General features: G+C 39.5%; 2 protein-coding genes across 2 annotated transcripts in view; one reads left to right on the plus strand and one right to left on the minus strand.

Moving 5' to 3' along the window:
* LOC129764390 (membrane-associated progesterone receptor component 1-like) overlaps positions 1-3,115 on the minus strand; it is a 39,562-nt gene extending 36,447 nt beyond the window's left edge. Inside the window, exon 1 of the mRNA XM_055763419.1 lies at positions 2,338-3,115. Within this exon, the coding sequence (XP_055619394.1) occupies positions 2,338-2,686 (349 nt within the window). The 5' untranslated portion in view covers positions 2,687-3,115. The remainder of the gene's footprint in view (positions 1-2,337) is intronic.
* Positions 3,116-10,993: 7,878 nt separating this feature from the next.
* LOC129774266 (GDP-fucose protein O-fucosyltransferase 2) lies at positions 10,994-13,093 on the plus strand. The gene is made up of 2 exons (XM_055777985.1): positions 10,994-11,401; positions 11,463-13,093. Exons 1-2 carry the CDS (start codon positions 11,392-11,394, stop codon positions 12,845-12,847), a joined length of 1,395 nt encoding a protein of 464 aa, XP_055633960.1. The 5' UTR covers positions 10,994-11,391; the 3' UTR covers positions 12,848-13,093.
* Positions 13,094-15,580: the final 2,487 nt, after the last annotated feature.

A 15,580-nucleotide genomic window follows, 5' to 3' on the forward strand; every position in this document is an offset into this window, starting at 1 on the left:
TAGCACCCGGCTGGTATAAACAGTGGATCTCGCTGAGGCAAACTTTCATTCGGCATCGGACTGTTGAGCAATCCAGTTTACTTTGCTTTCGTTGCGCTTCGATCTAAGATTGGACCCCACCAGTGGTAATCCAACTTGGATATCGTCGTTTGGTTTTTCTGTTCGTTTTTCGCGTTATTCGTATCGTGTGTTTTTCTTTCCGCGTCATAAATTGGAGGCTGTGTGATGAGCAAGAAGAAGAGGAAGGCAGGCTCGAGCCCTGCAAAAAACGAACGCATTGCCAGGGGCAATAAAATTTCGAGGCAAGCGTCATCTAATGATGCACGCGATGTTGGTGCAGTGAAAAACGCTCGCACTGAACCGAGCCTTCGCGAGTGTCACACCGCATCGAATAACAGCGGAGTAGGCGATTTCGGCACGTCAAGCGTTAAGTGTTAACGTTGTGCGCCAAAAAATGATCTGGGGAATACCAAGCATCTTGAATGTCTTACTGGAATGTTAAAAGTTATTTGGGTTCGCGTGCCAGTCGCAAACTGCCTTCAACTAGGATTGCATTTGCGCTAATATTGATCATAATGAAGCATTTCTACTCTTTTCGAGGTTGTTATTAACAAAAAGAGTTTATTTCGCTTGTTTAGTCACCAAGAAAGTAAATGTCGTTCTAGAATTTTGTATGTGATTAGGTTTCGCTTGCCAGTAGCAAAACTTCCTCCGCTAAGGGTGACAGCTGCGCTTCTCTTGAGCATGAGAAAGTAATGCAAGTAATGCAGTAATATTAACAGAAGCGTTTCTTTTGAGAATAGCGCAAAATGATGAGAAGTGTTTATATTCCTAGTAGTTCCAAGCCACCAATGTATGGCTCTGTATGCATGCTATGGCGAACGCTTGTTTGGCGCTTGGTTTGCGTTGTACGAACGATGCCTAGAGGTGCAATTCCTTTGAGGCAATACTAAATAACATGTAGCATGATATTTGATACTTGCAAGTTTCTAAAATTTCACAGCATTATAGAATAATATCCGAAGGCAGAAACAAGCGACTTATATAAAATAACAGTGTAGTTCTACGTCAACAATGCTGTCGTATCTTGGACACAACCTCCTATAATTTTTTTTTCTTTATATCACTATACACAATACAGAAGGCATCTCGTCTAGGGTTACAAAGTGCGGTTTTCATCATATCTCATTCGGCATCTTTTTCAGTGTCACCAAATCATTATCAAAGTGTTTAACGATGTAATTCTTCAAGCATATCCAAAATCAACAGGTAGCCTAGCGGAATCCTACGTCAACTATGCGGTCGTGTCTCGGACACAACCCTCCTGTGACTTTTTTCCTTCCTTCAGAGAGCAATGCGTGACTTATGGGCCACCCTGTACTCAACAGATCACTACAATTAGGTCAAAAGAAATAAGACATGGTTTGTCTGGCATCTCTGCAACAGGTCAAACTTTGGGATGGATGTAAACAATGATATGTCAATGGGATTCATGAAATGCACAGGGGTTAGACATCAATTGAATATAGGCTACCCAAAATCAAAATCAATATGGCGTCATTTGTTTATCAACATATCATTTACGAGGATTGAAATCGAAAAATGCGCTGCTTTATTCTAACTGCATGAGCGATATTCATATTTCGGTTTCACATGGAGGTGTTCACATTTAACATGGAGTTTAAAGTTAGCCACTATTCGACTATATAACCGCACCGAGTTGTACACAACTGTAATTGATTGAACCAAAATGTCAGTAAACCGCAGCAATATTGGGTACAATGGCAATATGAGGGATTTGACGTTTTAGTCGTACCCCTGGAAATGCAACCTTCGGGAGGTTACATAAAAATCAAAATAATCGTCATCATTCGATAGAGTTAACTGAGATTAATTAATCTTGTAACAATACACTATTCCAGACTTTGGCTCGTATACCATAGAACGCACCGAAGAGAATCAAAGGGACGTAATTTTCACTCCATTCCAATATTGTGTACCAAAACTCAAACCTGTTTCATGTCAGCGCAGGCGTCCGGATTTTCTGAACCCTTGCCCAAGCAATTGCTTACGAAACAACAAAATATAATAACATGTGCGCGATTTTACCGGTTGCTGTTTTACTATGCGCACTTACGTTTACAACGATTCTCATTATGTATGCAAAACTATTTTGGAAACGTGTTGTCAAATCGGCAACACTGCCCCAGCAGACCGAACGAGGCGAACCGACACCAAGGCGGCAGCGGCAGCAACAAAAAAAAAATAAAGTGATGTTACGAGCAGCAATGTTGTACAGGTAGTGCGTACATTGGAAATAATAAAAACGTTACTCACCGGGGCCGTAGAAGCGCTTTCCCTTCGTTACATCGTACACATTACCGTTGACGGCAACAAGTACCCGCCCGTCTGGCTGGTTTCCGTCGTATTTGCGGAGCTCCGCCGCCGTCATGTCCTGACGGAGGCGTGGCAGCTCCGGCTCCGGTGGTGGACTACTCGCCGGCTGCTGTCTGCTGTGGAAGATTTTGTACACCAGGAATGTAATCACCCCCACCAGCACCACATTCAGCGGGCTGTAGATGATTTCGTTAACGATGCTGGCCAGAAAGCCAACCTGCTCCTCTGTTGTGATGGATCCAGCCGGATCCATCGTGCCGCTTTCGGTTAGGATACTCTCCTCGGCCATGCTCTGAACGCCTTCTAAATGACCGGCCCAACAACACTTTTATCGCGAAAAATATATCTGCCCTTCGATAGCTGCCGTAATTCAATTTCTACCTTGAGGTTCAGCGTTTTTATTCGCCCTTTTCCGCACCTACGCAGCAACGGATACGGGTAGGAAAATTGCTAGCGAACGGAAAACATGCACTTTTCACACAGTCGAGAAAAAAAACACAACTACCACGTATTTGATAGCAGCTCTACTACCATCTGGAAGCGACACCGAATTGAATTGTACTTGCAAATTTCACAATTTACACGTACGCGTGGTATATTAATCTATTTCACCAATTTACGGTGCAGAGAATCAGCCTAAAACCAAAGTTTTAGCTTTTTCTTAGCGAGAACGGAGCGACCTTTCGACTGATTGACGTCTTGGGAAATAAAGACGAAGGAACGGCTCGAACGGTGCAGCTCGAAACTTTCCGAACAAGCGATGTGTCAAATGAAGCTGAAGGCTGGGTAGATGCGTTACGTAGTGTTACAAAATAAGATTTTGTTTTGGGTGACACTGGAAGAAATTGCAACTTGTACAAAGAAATAAAAATACATAGGGCCTGATTCTCGAATACACTACGAATACACTTCACGAGGGAAACAGAATGAAACGTATTCGCGATGACAAAGATACGGTGTCGACATCTGGACGCGAGATTAGTTTCCCACTAAATTTATCATTATAATATCTAATTATCTTCAGATGAAATTTTTGTATGAGATTATTATATCACTTGAACAAAACAAAGTTTTCCACTCACATTGAATACCAGTTCGATACGAAGAAGTTAATTTTCATTCATGACTTTTTGTTTGAAAAGTGCTCATTCTGCCTGAAAACTCATCATTATCTTCGACACTTCACTAACTCGTAGAACGTAATTCAATGGCGTGCCGTAATTCAATGGCGTGCAAAAATGTCACATAGCGCACAGACTTTCGTTTGTCGATAAACTACCTCTGAATGAATCACAAAAATACTGAAATTTAAAAAAATACAAAATAAAAATACATGTTAACATTATTTATGCGTTAACATTTTGGATGAATCTTAAGCATGAGGACCGCTAGTCCTGAACTTCCTGTATTTAAAAGATGGTGCTACCTTCTGAATTTTCAGTAGTTTTAAATGAAAGGCGTAGCAACGCTGATAATATTTTTGTATGGTGACCTTTTCCTGATCTGCATAATTCAAAAGTTTTGAGACTACTTTGTGCTTCAAGAGATGCATACCTATATGTAACTTCAGTTGAATGTGCTATTTTATTGCGAAGAATTCGAAGGATCGGTATTTCTATTTGCTTATTGTCTGATAATAAAAATTAAAACTTAGCTTGAGCTTGAACTTGGGTAAACTGAACGCTTCGTAGTTGCTCTCCGAGATTGACCAGCGAAATTTCACAAAGAACATACTGAATGACGTTTGGGAGTAGCAAATCATTTTATTGTGCAAGTTTCGATGTTTCGAACTTGAAACAGTCAATAACGACGTCGGTCGCGTCCTTACAGTCACCAGGGGAAGGGAAAGAATGTTAGTATGATATTCGCGGCCAGAAGTGTCGCATCTGCAGCGTGGTTCGCTTGCGATTATCATGGATGGGATAGTTGTTAGTGGGGAATGGTAAAAATATGGATTCATTGAGGTACGATGAGATTATGTGAACGCGAATGGAAATCCGAAAATCTCATGTGTCACTACACCCTGCAGAGTTGTTATTTAGGCAATAAGTTTGATTAAAATTTTTCGTTAATTATCGCACTTACTTTTTGATTGAACTTCAAGTAGAATCAATAAGACCAGCCCTGTATTACGCAATTCTACACGCGTAATCTTCATTCAACTCCAACCGCGTCGCCGAGAGGTCCTTGGGAAACCTGAAAAGGTAACCGAGAGAACTCATCTTAACTGTATTGAAGCTAAATCTCAGCGGTGACGAATTATATTAGGGAAAACTGAAAAACTAACCAAGGGAACTAATCGCAATATATAACCGATACAAACGGTTTCTAGAAAAGCTCCCTCGACCAATCCATCAGTCCACTCAGAAACAACACCTGTAACGGTGTGAACCATCGCGTGCCCTACATTAAACTCAAATCTCGTCGGCGGAAAGCTATCCCCGGGGAGCCTGAACAAAGTAACAGAGAGAACTTCTCTAAAATCAATAAGTTTTTAGACATAAAGCATTTGTTTTCATATCAATATGTACAAAAAACAGTACACATAAGACTTTGTATTCATATACATATGAACCTCAGATATGCGTATTTTTAAAACTACAGACGAATACAAACCGGTATCAACACGTAAGACTTTTTAAATTTCAATCAATTTGAAGACTAATTCTAATATTGGAGTTCTATCAGTCTTCGAGCGAAATATCTAAGAGTATTAGAAAATCGGTAAGGCATAAATACCTTACAATTATATCCACATATACAGTAATTTACATTTAATGCGACATTTAGCTAATTGGACAGACCTGTAATGCAACACGTTTAATTGGACAAGTTTACCTCTAATTGAACATTTTTGTAAACATCGAGTTCAGGGCCCAAATGGCCTCACATTAAGAGTCGCCACCAGACGTCGACACTGTACCGCTCGCATCGAACATGTCCAATTACAGGTCAAATTCACCTCCAATGCGACAGTTTACTAGTTTAGGAGAGTGTCAAAGAACAACTGATTTTCAGCCGGAATGAACACGTTTCTAAAATTAAAATTTTGAACGAAAATTAACGTTCCCGTATCAAATTAGTATTCTAATTAAATGGAAAACACTTTTTTTTGCAGGTGGCAAAAAAAAATCTCATACGAAAATTTTGTTTGAAGACAACTTCATATTAAAATGAAAAGTGCCAGTAACAATGTTGGAAATGTATAGACAAATGGTAAAATTCTGCAACCCGAAATTCTGCAACCCGAACGAGATCGGCTTCTACACTGAGAGGAAAATTTAGTATATATGACGATTTTTTTTGTAAATGTTACCAATTCGTTAGTCATTTTCTACCCTACTAATCATTGGTATATCTTACAAAAGGAAATTGGTAGGCATTATTTTTGTAGGATGGTGGGCATGTTGGCCCACCATTGGAGCAGCATCAGTGAAAGCGTTGTTTTTTATTTGTAAGAGATAATGATAAGGGATAATGACATTATGTTGTTGATAATTAATTCTTATTTAAAAAACTGTCCTCAATCATACATTATCTTTTACACAGTAATTTCCTACATCCTACATTCTACATCTAAACATTGCTCGTGCAGATTTAATCGCAGTTTCGACCGAATCAATCTCATATGTTTTGTCAAACCCTCACTCATCAAGGTTTTGCTCCTTTTACTGTTGCACATTTTCATCCTTTAGGACAGGAACAACTGATTAGTTGGCAGTTGATGGGACCAGATCGCAGTTCATTTCATCCGCATTATTTGCTCTCCCGTTTCCTGATGTTTGATTATGGTTAGTTATAAATATGGGTTTGTGATGAAAAATATGTGGTTACCTGAGATTTCTTTGTGTTGCACATGTTCAGTCTAATATACATTGAATAGTCAACTGATTTTAATCCAAGATTAGAAGCTGAAAGTTAAAAGGGAAACGATTGTGTTGAAGTTTATTTTATAAGATTCGGTGTATTAAGATTTCAATACAACGAATTGAACTTTTGTTTTTCCGCAGCGAAAACAAGTTCTCGATATCTTTGTGGTCGAGAATATGTTTTCGCCGAAGAGAAACAGAAGTTACATATATTTGAATCTAATAAAAATAAAAAAAATTACCTCCGAATAGCTTTGTTTCATCAAGAGCAATGACGACTGCGAAGTACGCACATTACAGTTCCTAGAAATGAAAACAATCAAGGTTACACATGCTATGAAGTATAATGTACGAATCTTTAGTAGGGATGTGTATTGCATAAGACATCCGTTTTACAAAGTTTTGGTAATATTTACGAAAAATGCGTACATTTTACCAATGTTTCATCTACTAAATATTTGGTAGTTGCATTTACTAATGTTTTCCTCCAGTGTAGATTCTACAATCCGTCCGAGATTCAAACATACGCAAAAGTGGCAACATTGCCTTGACTTGAACCAAACGTCAAAATAATGTATCCATATTCCAAGACGGGTCTATGATACTAGGTGAGGCCGTTTCGTCACTAAGTTGGTTAGGGGAGCGGTATATGAAAACAGTACGGAAGAAAGCAGAAGGGGAATTTTTTCCTCCAAGTGTGAAAGAGACAGACTGATCACGAGCTAGCTTGGGCACTAGCGTATTGTGTTTTGTTTACAAACAAAACACAGTAGCCTCCCAAGATGGCTGAAGAGTGGTTTTAGCAAGTTGGCCCACCTTAGGATATACTTCTACGCGCCTTGATTAGACATTTGTGTGAAATCGAAATGCCAGGCAGTTTCAGTGGTGCCATATATTTATTTGTACTGGAAGGGGAAAAATCTTTTTCGGCTATGGTGAAGACAATTATTAAACGGTGTTATTTGGCTTGCTCTGTAATTTGTATGTTTGTATGTTTGTAACATGTTTGTTTGTAGCGCTTCACCACATTAAAAGAAATTTAACCCCCTTCCTGTTGACCGATTGGTCTGAAATTTGGAACACAACTTTATCTCTGCAGTCATTATAAAACTGGGTATTTCATTATTTTAAAAATCCAAGATGGCGGCTGCTACAAAATGGCGGATTACATATTTTCTCAAAACCCCATCAACATGGGTATCAAATCAAAGGGCTTGACTAGTAGAACACAGTTATGCATGAGGAATGCAAATCCAAAATGGCCGCCTCCACAAAACGGTGGTTCACATATTTTCTCAAAACCAGGTCAATATTGGTATCAAATGAAAGGACTTGACTAGTAGAACACGGTTATTCATGAGAAATGCAAATCCACGATGGCCGCCACCACAAAATGGCGGATTACATATTTGCTCAAAACCCTATCAATATGGGTATCAAATGAAAGGACTAGACTAGTAGAACACAGTTATCCATGAGAAATGCAAATTCAAAATGGCCACCACCACAGAATGGCGGATTACATATTTTCTCAAAATCCCATCAACAATGGTATCAAATGAAAAAGCTTAACTAGTAGAACACAGTTATTCATGAGAAATACAAATCCAAAATGGCCGCCACCACAAAATGGCGGATCACATATTTTCTCAAATCCCTATCAATATGGGTATCAAATGAAAGGGCTTGACTAGTAGAACACAATTATTCATGAGAAATGCAAATCCGAAATGGCCGCCACCACAAATTGACGGATCACATATTTTCTCAAAACCCTTTTAATATGGGTATCAAATGAAAGGGCTTGACTAGTAGAACACAGTTATTCATGAAAAATGCAAATCCAAGATGGCGGCCACTACAAAATGGCGGATTACATATTTTCTCAGAACCCCATCAATATGGGTATCAAATGAAAGGGCTTGACTAGTAGAATACAGTTATTTATGAAAAATACAAATCTAAAATGGTGGCCACTACAAAATGGTGGATTACATATTTTCAGAAATTTATGGAAAATTATGAAAAATGCAAATCCAAAATGACCGCCATCATAAAATGGCGCCATGTTTTTCTCAAAGCCCATCAATATGGGTATCAAATGAAGATGCTCGACTGGTAGAACACAGTAGATCATGAAAAATCCCAACAAACATCGAAACATACTTTTAATTCTACTGTCATTATAGAACTGCGTATTCCATGTTCATGGAAAATTTGATTTGGCCGCCGCTAAAAAATGGCTGAATGGTTTGACTTGGAGAATACACTACACTATGAACAACATAATTCGAAAAGGTTACCGCTATAAAATGGTCCACTATGTATTTTTTGCAATCCCCTCAATATTAGTATCAAATGAAATGATTTCACTAATAGAATACAGTACACCATCGAAATATTCCGAAGAAAGTTAGGTAAGAAACAAAAATTGAAAAAACACAATTTTTTTTAATGGTTTTAATGTAGAGAAACTAGGAAATAAAATAAGTAAAAAAAACCTTTTTAAGTTAAACGGTTTAATGTACTAAGAGCTAGAAAATAATTTGACAAGTAGCTGTTAGTAATTATCACATCCGTTCTTTCATTGATCTAGGGCAATGATGAGACTAAAATAACATCGTGGGGTATATGATGAAACAACTAACTGTGGATAATGGAAATCCAACGTTTATTTCTTACCTAATTTTCTTCGGAATATTCTCATGATGTATTGTATTCTATTAGTCAAATCATTTTATTTGATACCGATATTGAGGGAATTGCGAAAAATACATAGTCGACCATTTAGTGGCGGCGACCTTTTTGAATTTATGTTGTTTATTATGTTTCGTGTTCTTCATGCCAAGTCATTCAGCCATTTTTAGCGAAGGTCAAAATAAATTTTTCAAGGTCATAGAATACGTAGTTTGATGATGGCAGTAGAATTAAAAGTATGTTCCATATTTCAGATCAATCAGTCAATAGGAACGGGGCAATTTTCTATTAATATGGGACAACCCTACAAACATTCAAACATACATACAAACAGGTCAAGCTGAATGAAACTATTTAAACAGTAATTAGTTGTTTGGGGACTGCGGTCATTTTGGATTTGCATTTTACATAAATTACTGTCTTCTACTAGTCAATCCCTTTCATTTGATATACATATTGATGGGGTTCTGATAAAATGTGTAATCCGCCATTTTGTAGTGGTCGCCATCATGGATTTGTATTTCTCATGTATAACTGTGTTCTACTAGTTAAGCTCTTTTATCTGATACCCATATTGATGGGGTTTTGAGACAACGTGTAATCAGTCATTTTGTGGTGGCGGCCATTTTTGATTCGCATTTTTCATAAAAAACTGTGTTCTACTAGTCAAACCCTTTCATTTGATATCCATATTGATCGGGTTTAAAGAAAATATGTAATCCGCCATTTTGTGGTGGCGGCCATTTTTGATTCGTATTTTTCATAAATAACTGTCAATCCCTTTCATTTGATACCCATATTGATGGGGTTTTGAGAAAATATGTAATCCGTCATTTTGTGGTGGCGGTCATTTTGGATTTGCATTCCTCATGAATAATTGTGTTCTACTAGCCAAGCCCTTTCATTTGATACCCATATTGAAGGAGTTTGGGAGAATATGTAATCCGCCATTTTGTAGCGGCAGCCATCTTGGAGTTTTAAAATGATGAAATTCCCAGTTTTATAATGACTGCAGAGATAAAGGTGTGTTTCAAATTTCAGATCAATCGGTCAACAGGAAGGGGCTCAAATTTCTATCGATGTGGTAATGCGCTACAGACAAACATGTTACAAACATATAAACGTACAAACATACAAACATGCAAATTACAGGGCAAGCTAAATAAAACCGTTTTAAAACAGTTCCTATCGGTGCTTTATGAGAAAAATCTGTGTTCTTACTGTACAGAACAAAACATAAAAAACTGAAAAAATATACCTTTCCGGATAAATCTGTACATTTGCCAACACTGGATGGTTCGACGGTACAAGGAACATCAAATTCAATTCCCTCAACGTATACATGGAAGAATCTCCATTCTTGTTGACGGCATTGTGCTTCATGTGTTCGATTTGTGAAGCGAAAATGATAATAGACAATGAAATCATGGAAATATCAGGAAATTTATATAAAAACTGCTGATGAAAGTTCAGTACGACGTGTTTCAATTAGTAAATTAACAAGAAGTAAAATTTTTCATTCAAATTTTGACAATTTAAAACTGCCTCCGGGCCTACAAAACCGATAAAGATTAATTTGCCTCCCAAAATGGTTATCGCCACCAGATGTCGCCACTGTCATTCGTCATCGAGGATAAAGTGACAGCCAAGCTGTCCAGTTGCTGAAAATGTGTATAAACCAGGGGTTAGACATCAATTGAATATAGGCTACCCAAAATCAAATTCAATATGGCGTCATTTGTTTATCAACATATCATTTACGAGGATTGAAATCGTAAAATGCGCTGCTTTATTTTAACTGCATGAGCGATTTTCATATTTCGGTTTCACATGGAGGTGTTCACATTTAACATGGAGTTTAAAGTTAACCACTATTCGACTATGTAACCGGACCGAGTTGTAAACAACAGCAATTGATTGAACCAAAATGTCAGTAAACCGCAGCAATATTGGGTACACTGGCAATATGAGGGATTTGACGTTTTAGTCGTACCCCTGGTATAAACGCACAGCACCAGTCAACTGGTGATCTAAATATGGCGTGTCGTTGACGTTCAAGTAACTGGCGCCAATTACTGGTCAATGTGTAAATCAGCTATAAAGACCTAAAAATAGTGCGTCCTTTGAGGTGGCAGATTTGATACAATTTTGAACTTTACTTGCGTTACTTAATAAGATTCTGAAGGGGCAGTTTGTAGTATAGAATACGAAACGCTTATAACGTATTTTCGCAATGTTTTTGTTCTGAGACCTATGCATTTCCCGAGTATCAACCGGCAAAAATCGATAAGAATTATTTGTGCACACACCATATATGTGGCTCTCTACAAAAGACATTCCTCCAAGGGACAAATGACCTTTGGGGTAAAGTCCCTTTAAAAATAAGAACCAAACCGAGACATTCCTCCAGTTTTAAGGATCCATAACAATGATCTTCAGTAAGATATTTAATACCTATACTTCTTATCTGTATGGATTCATTTGGATGCTTATTTACAGAAAGTTCCATCGTTGCTTTCGCCGGTCTGTTCTTTCTAGGATCGATCCTCACAGCACAGCACAACACAAATGAAATACTCTCCAGTCACCCTTACAATTTTTTCCGATACTTTCACATGTGTTTCCCTCGAGCAGATCAAGAGCACAAACCTCCTCCGACAACGTTAGACCCCGCTTCAATATACATCCTATACGACGTGAATCCCCCGGAAGGTTTCAATCTGCGCCGGGATGTCTACATCCGACTGGCAGTATTTTTGCGTTCACTCAAGCTTCGCCCTGGCCACAGCAACGCAAAGCTTGTTCTGCCACCCTGGTCGGAGCTTTACCACTGGCGGAGCAGTATTTTGAACCAGCTGCACATCCCATGGGGCCACTTCTTCGATTTGGAGTCGATGAAACGATACGCTGATGTTATCGAACTCCACGAGCTGTTCACCGAGCATAAGCTCAGATTCCCTGAAAAGCCCTCCATTCGGATAGATGAATATTATCAGCTGCTCAACTTTGAGGATATGTTTGAAAACGGTGTGTTTGTGGACAAATTCGAGCGAAAGGCTTGTACGAAAGGGCCACTGCCACCGGTGGGGGGTGTGCATGGCGTGATGGGCTATCGGAACATCACCATTGACGACCGGATATGTGTTAAGTTCCAGGGCTCGGCATCGCTTCTCTTCAACATGTTTGAAAAATTCAAGTCGTCAACGGCCGGACAGTTTCGCATTATTTTCATCAACAATGCCGAAATCGTTTTGCACGATTACTGGGGCAACGTGGATTATTGGGAAGCTCGCCGCTCGTTACGTTTCAACGCTCAGCTAGTGCAGGAAGCGAACCGATTCCGGTTGGAGCAATTCAATTCCACAAACGAGTGGGATCGTGTCCAGAGACCGGCTTCCTGGACCGATGAAAAGCCCTATCGCAGAGCGAGAGGAGGAGAGTATCTGTGTGCTCACATCAGACGAGCCGATTTTATGTACGGACGAGAGCGGACCACTCCCACGCTGTACTCCGCTGCGATACAGATCAAACGAAAGCTGCTGGAACTAGGGCTGAGGAAAATTTTCATCTCGTCCGATGGATCCAAGATGGATTTTCACGAATTGAAAAACTATCTGAAACGATTCAAAGTTGTCCGCTACGTGCCGGAAAGCCAGCAGGAGCTGGCGCGTTTCAAGGACGGGGGTGTGGCCATCATTGATCAGATTATTTGCTCGCATGCGCGATTTTTTATCGGAACGTACGAATCCACCTTCACGTATCGAATCTACGAAGAGCGTGAGATACTAGGCTTTCCGAAGGATCTTACCTTCAACACGTTCTGTAGAGAAGAAGAGACCACCAACTGTGAACGCAATTCGATCTGGCCGATACAGTATGACTGAACTACGTGCGGAGGGAATATTTACTGATATCTCAAATGGTTGCAATGAAACTAGCTTCAGCTGCGAGTACAATTCAGTCGACAAAGACAGCCGACGACATCGGGATGTGCCATATTTAGAGTTAAAAATAGGACTAGGTTTTAGTTTTCTACTTGGACGTGCAATCAAAACGTTTGTTTCCTAAAATGTATGGTAATGACGAATAATACTCAAAGAAATACAAGTATATTCAGTTTCAGTATACAAGCAGAATTAAAATTTCTTCTAATTATCTAAAGAAAGTTCATCACAATGTTTGAAATGCTTTTAACCCTTTAAAGGGCTGTGCAAGCTAGGCAACGAATCGACTCCAACTTCAGAGAACATAATCCTTACATGAGGAATAACATATATTTACCTTCGAAAAATTTTTAACTTTTGAAACAGTTGAAAAAATTGGAGTCAATATAGTTGCCACTGTCCGTTACCCCCAAAAACATTGCCTTGTAAATTCACTTCATTGCGCTTTTGAAAATCAAAACAATATTTCTAGTGCAGCGATACCGATTATTGACGTGGGACTACGTCTAACCGGAGTGAAATGAAGACCTAAACACAGAACATGCAGGAAAAATTAAAGATTTCGAATGCTTATTACTCAAACATTTCTTACTGGATCGGAAAGATGTTTGCATCAATTGATAGGGAATATTTCTACGCATCTATGACAATCAAAAGCCAGCCTTGGGGAAATAGGCATTGCAAATACTTGAAAGTAGAGGTATTTTTGTTCTCCCCGAAATGTGCTCCCTAAGAGCCCCCGCAGACCACAGACTTTTGTCGGCCGATAGATTGGTCGGACGACTTAATCAGTATGGAGCGTTGTGCATATGCGCACACTACACCGATTCAATACCGGCCGATAAAAAAGTTTGATAGACTCCCCGATTGCATTTAAACTAAAGTGACCAGATGGTCAGAGGTCTAACGCGGGACACAAAAAACAAAACGTTATGTATATACGTTATGTGAACATAAACCATAGTTTAGCGAGTCTAAACTGATCAGTATTATTTCTTTCTGAGTATCGGCACTCAGTTGTGATGTTTTAGATTTTGTTTACGCCCGAAAATCACTCGCTCAATCAGAGCATTGAGCCTGGCAAGCACGATTCAAATTCTACAATTTTCTTCAAATTACCGAAAGGAATGCTCGAAAATTTCAATTCATTTTTCATCGATTTTAGTGTTAACGTATGCATTCAAAAAATGGACTAATTTCGGAAGGCGATGAAAGATAATTTAGAGGAACAAATTTTCTTTAAATCTTACGTTTATTAAGTCTACAACAAAAATGATTCAAGGATGTTGATTCGCAGCAGCAGCACTGTCAAGCAACTTGATGATTTTTGCATACTGCAAGCTCCACCCCACAGCGAAGGAGTTGGACATCCTGAGGCACTTTGTGTCCGCCAGATATAGCCGATCTGGTATTTACAATAACGTCTCTTTGCCGCTCCTCAAGCCGGGAGATCGAAGCAAACGGCCAAACGGTGTAGAAGAATCCGGCCAAAATGGACATTTTTATGCGGAAGCGTCAGACGAGTCCGGCCGTATCTGAGCAGCACGCAATCACCCAGAAGGAGTAGCTTGAGGTGCTGGTGAAAAACTTTCCGGCGAAAGAAGTCAAAAACTTCTTTTCGTACTCGTAATGAAAGACGAGACGTACTTGATGCTAGAATTCAACGAATGGCAGGAGACCGGGTACTTTACGTTCCCCAGATAAGCGATGACGTCGAATATATAATTCATATCAAGTTCTCGAAGAAGGTCCTTCTCTGACAGACGTGAGGGAATGTCCAAACCGCTCTTCTTTCGAGTCATATGGTGAACGGGAAGATATATAGTACGAAGTGCTTGCCGGAGTTGGGAAGGTGATGTGGTCTTTATGCCGAACCTGGGAGCAGCTCATTATGCCAAAAGATCACTGGAGGATGGATCGGCTGGAGATAAACATTGTCGCGAAGACTACCAACCTTTCCAACATTCACCAGCTGCGTCCGATAGAAAACTTTTGAGTGAATGGCCAAAATAGAGAGACAGACGACCATCAAGGCCACAAAAAGGTAAAATAACACGCCGATATATATATTTTCATCGGCCATGGTTCAGGTTCCGACCAACTTCCGTAAGACCGCCCAGCGCTTTATTTACGATTCTTCATCAAACAACTCTGCCTCTTCCTGTCGAGTGTACACTAGTTTTTCCGGCTTATTTAAAACGTTAAGCCCTGACCGAGCTAGCGGACCAAAAGTGAACTTTTCGTCTGACTCGCGTTGGTCCCTGCGGATCAATAGGGGACTTTTATAAAATCATTTTTCAATTTTGTTGCTGTCGCTTCCAGTTGACACTCTCTAAACAAAAAGCCCAATATCGGTGCGATGAAACCAGCTCAATGTATTAATCTTTGGATGCATTAGAAGCGCTCATGAACAGTCTAGCAAATAACAGTTTTTTTTAGGTTCATCCATTTAAGAAAATCAACATGATTAAATTGTGATATTGGAATATACTGATATCGGACATTTTCGTTTCTTTTGCCAAATGCGGGACGGAATCTTACGCGGGACATTTTGTTGAAACGCGGGACGCCTGGTCAGTTTAATTTAAACTATTCTGTCGGCCAGCTATCGGCCGTCCGTTTAATCAGTACTGGCTAGCATCGACCTACGCACACACGACGATTGTTTAGAGC

Source organism: Toxorhynchites rutilus, chromosome 1 (genome assembly GCF_029784135.1).
Source record: "Toxorhynchites rutilus septentrionalis strain SRP chromosome 1, ASM2978413v1, whole genome shotgun sequence".
In the NCBI taxonomy this organism is placed as follows: Eukaryota; Metazoa; Arthropoda; class Insecta; order Diptera; family Culicidae; genus Toxorhynchites; species Toxorhynchites rutilus.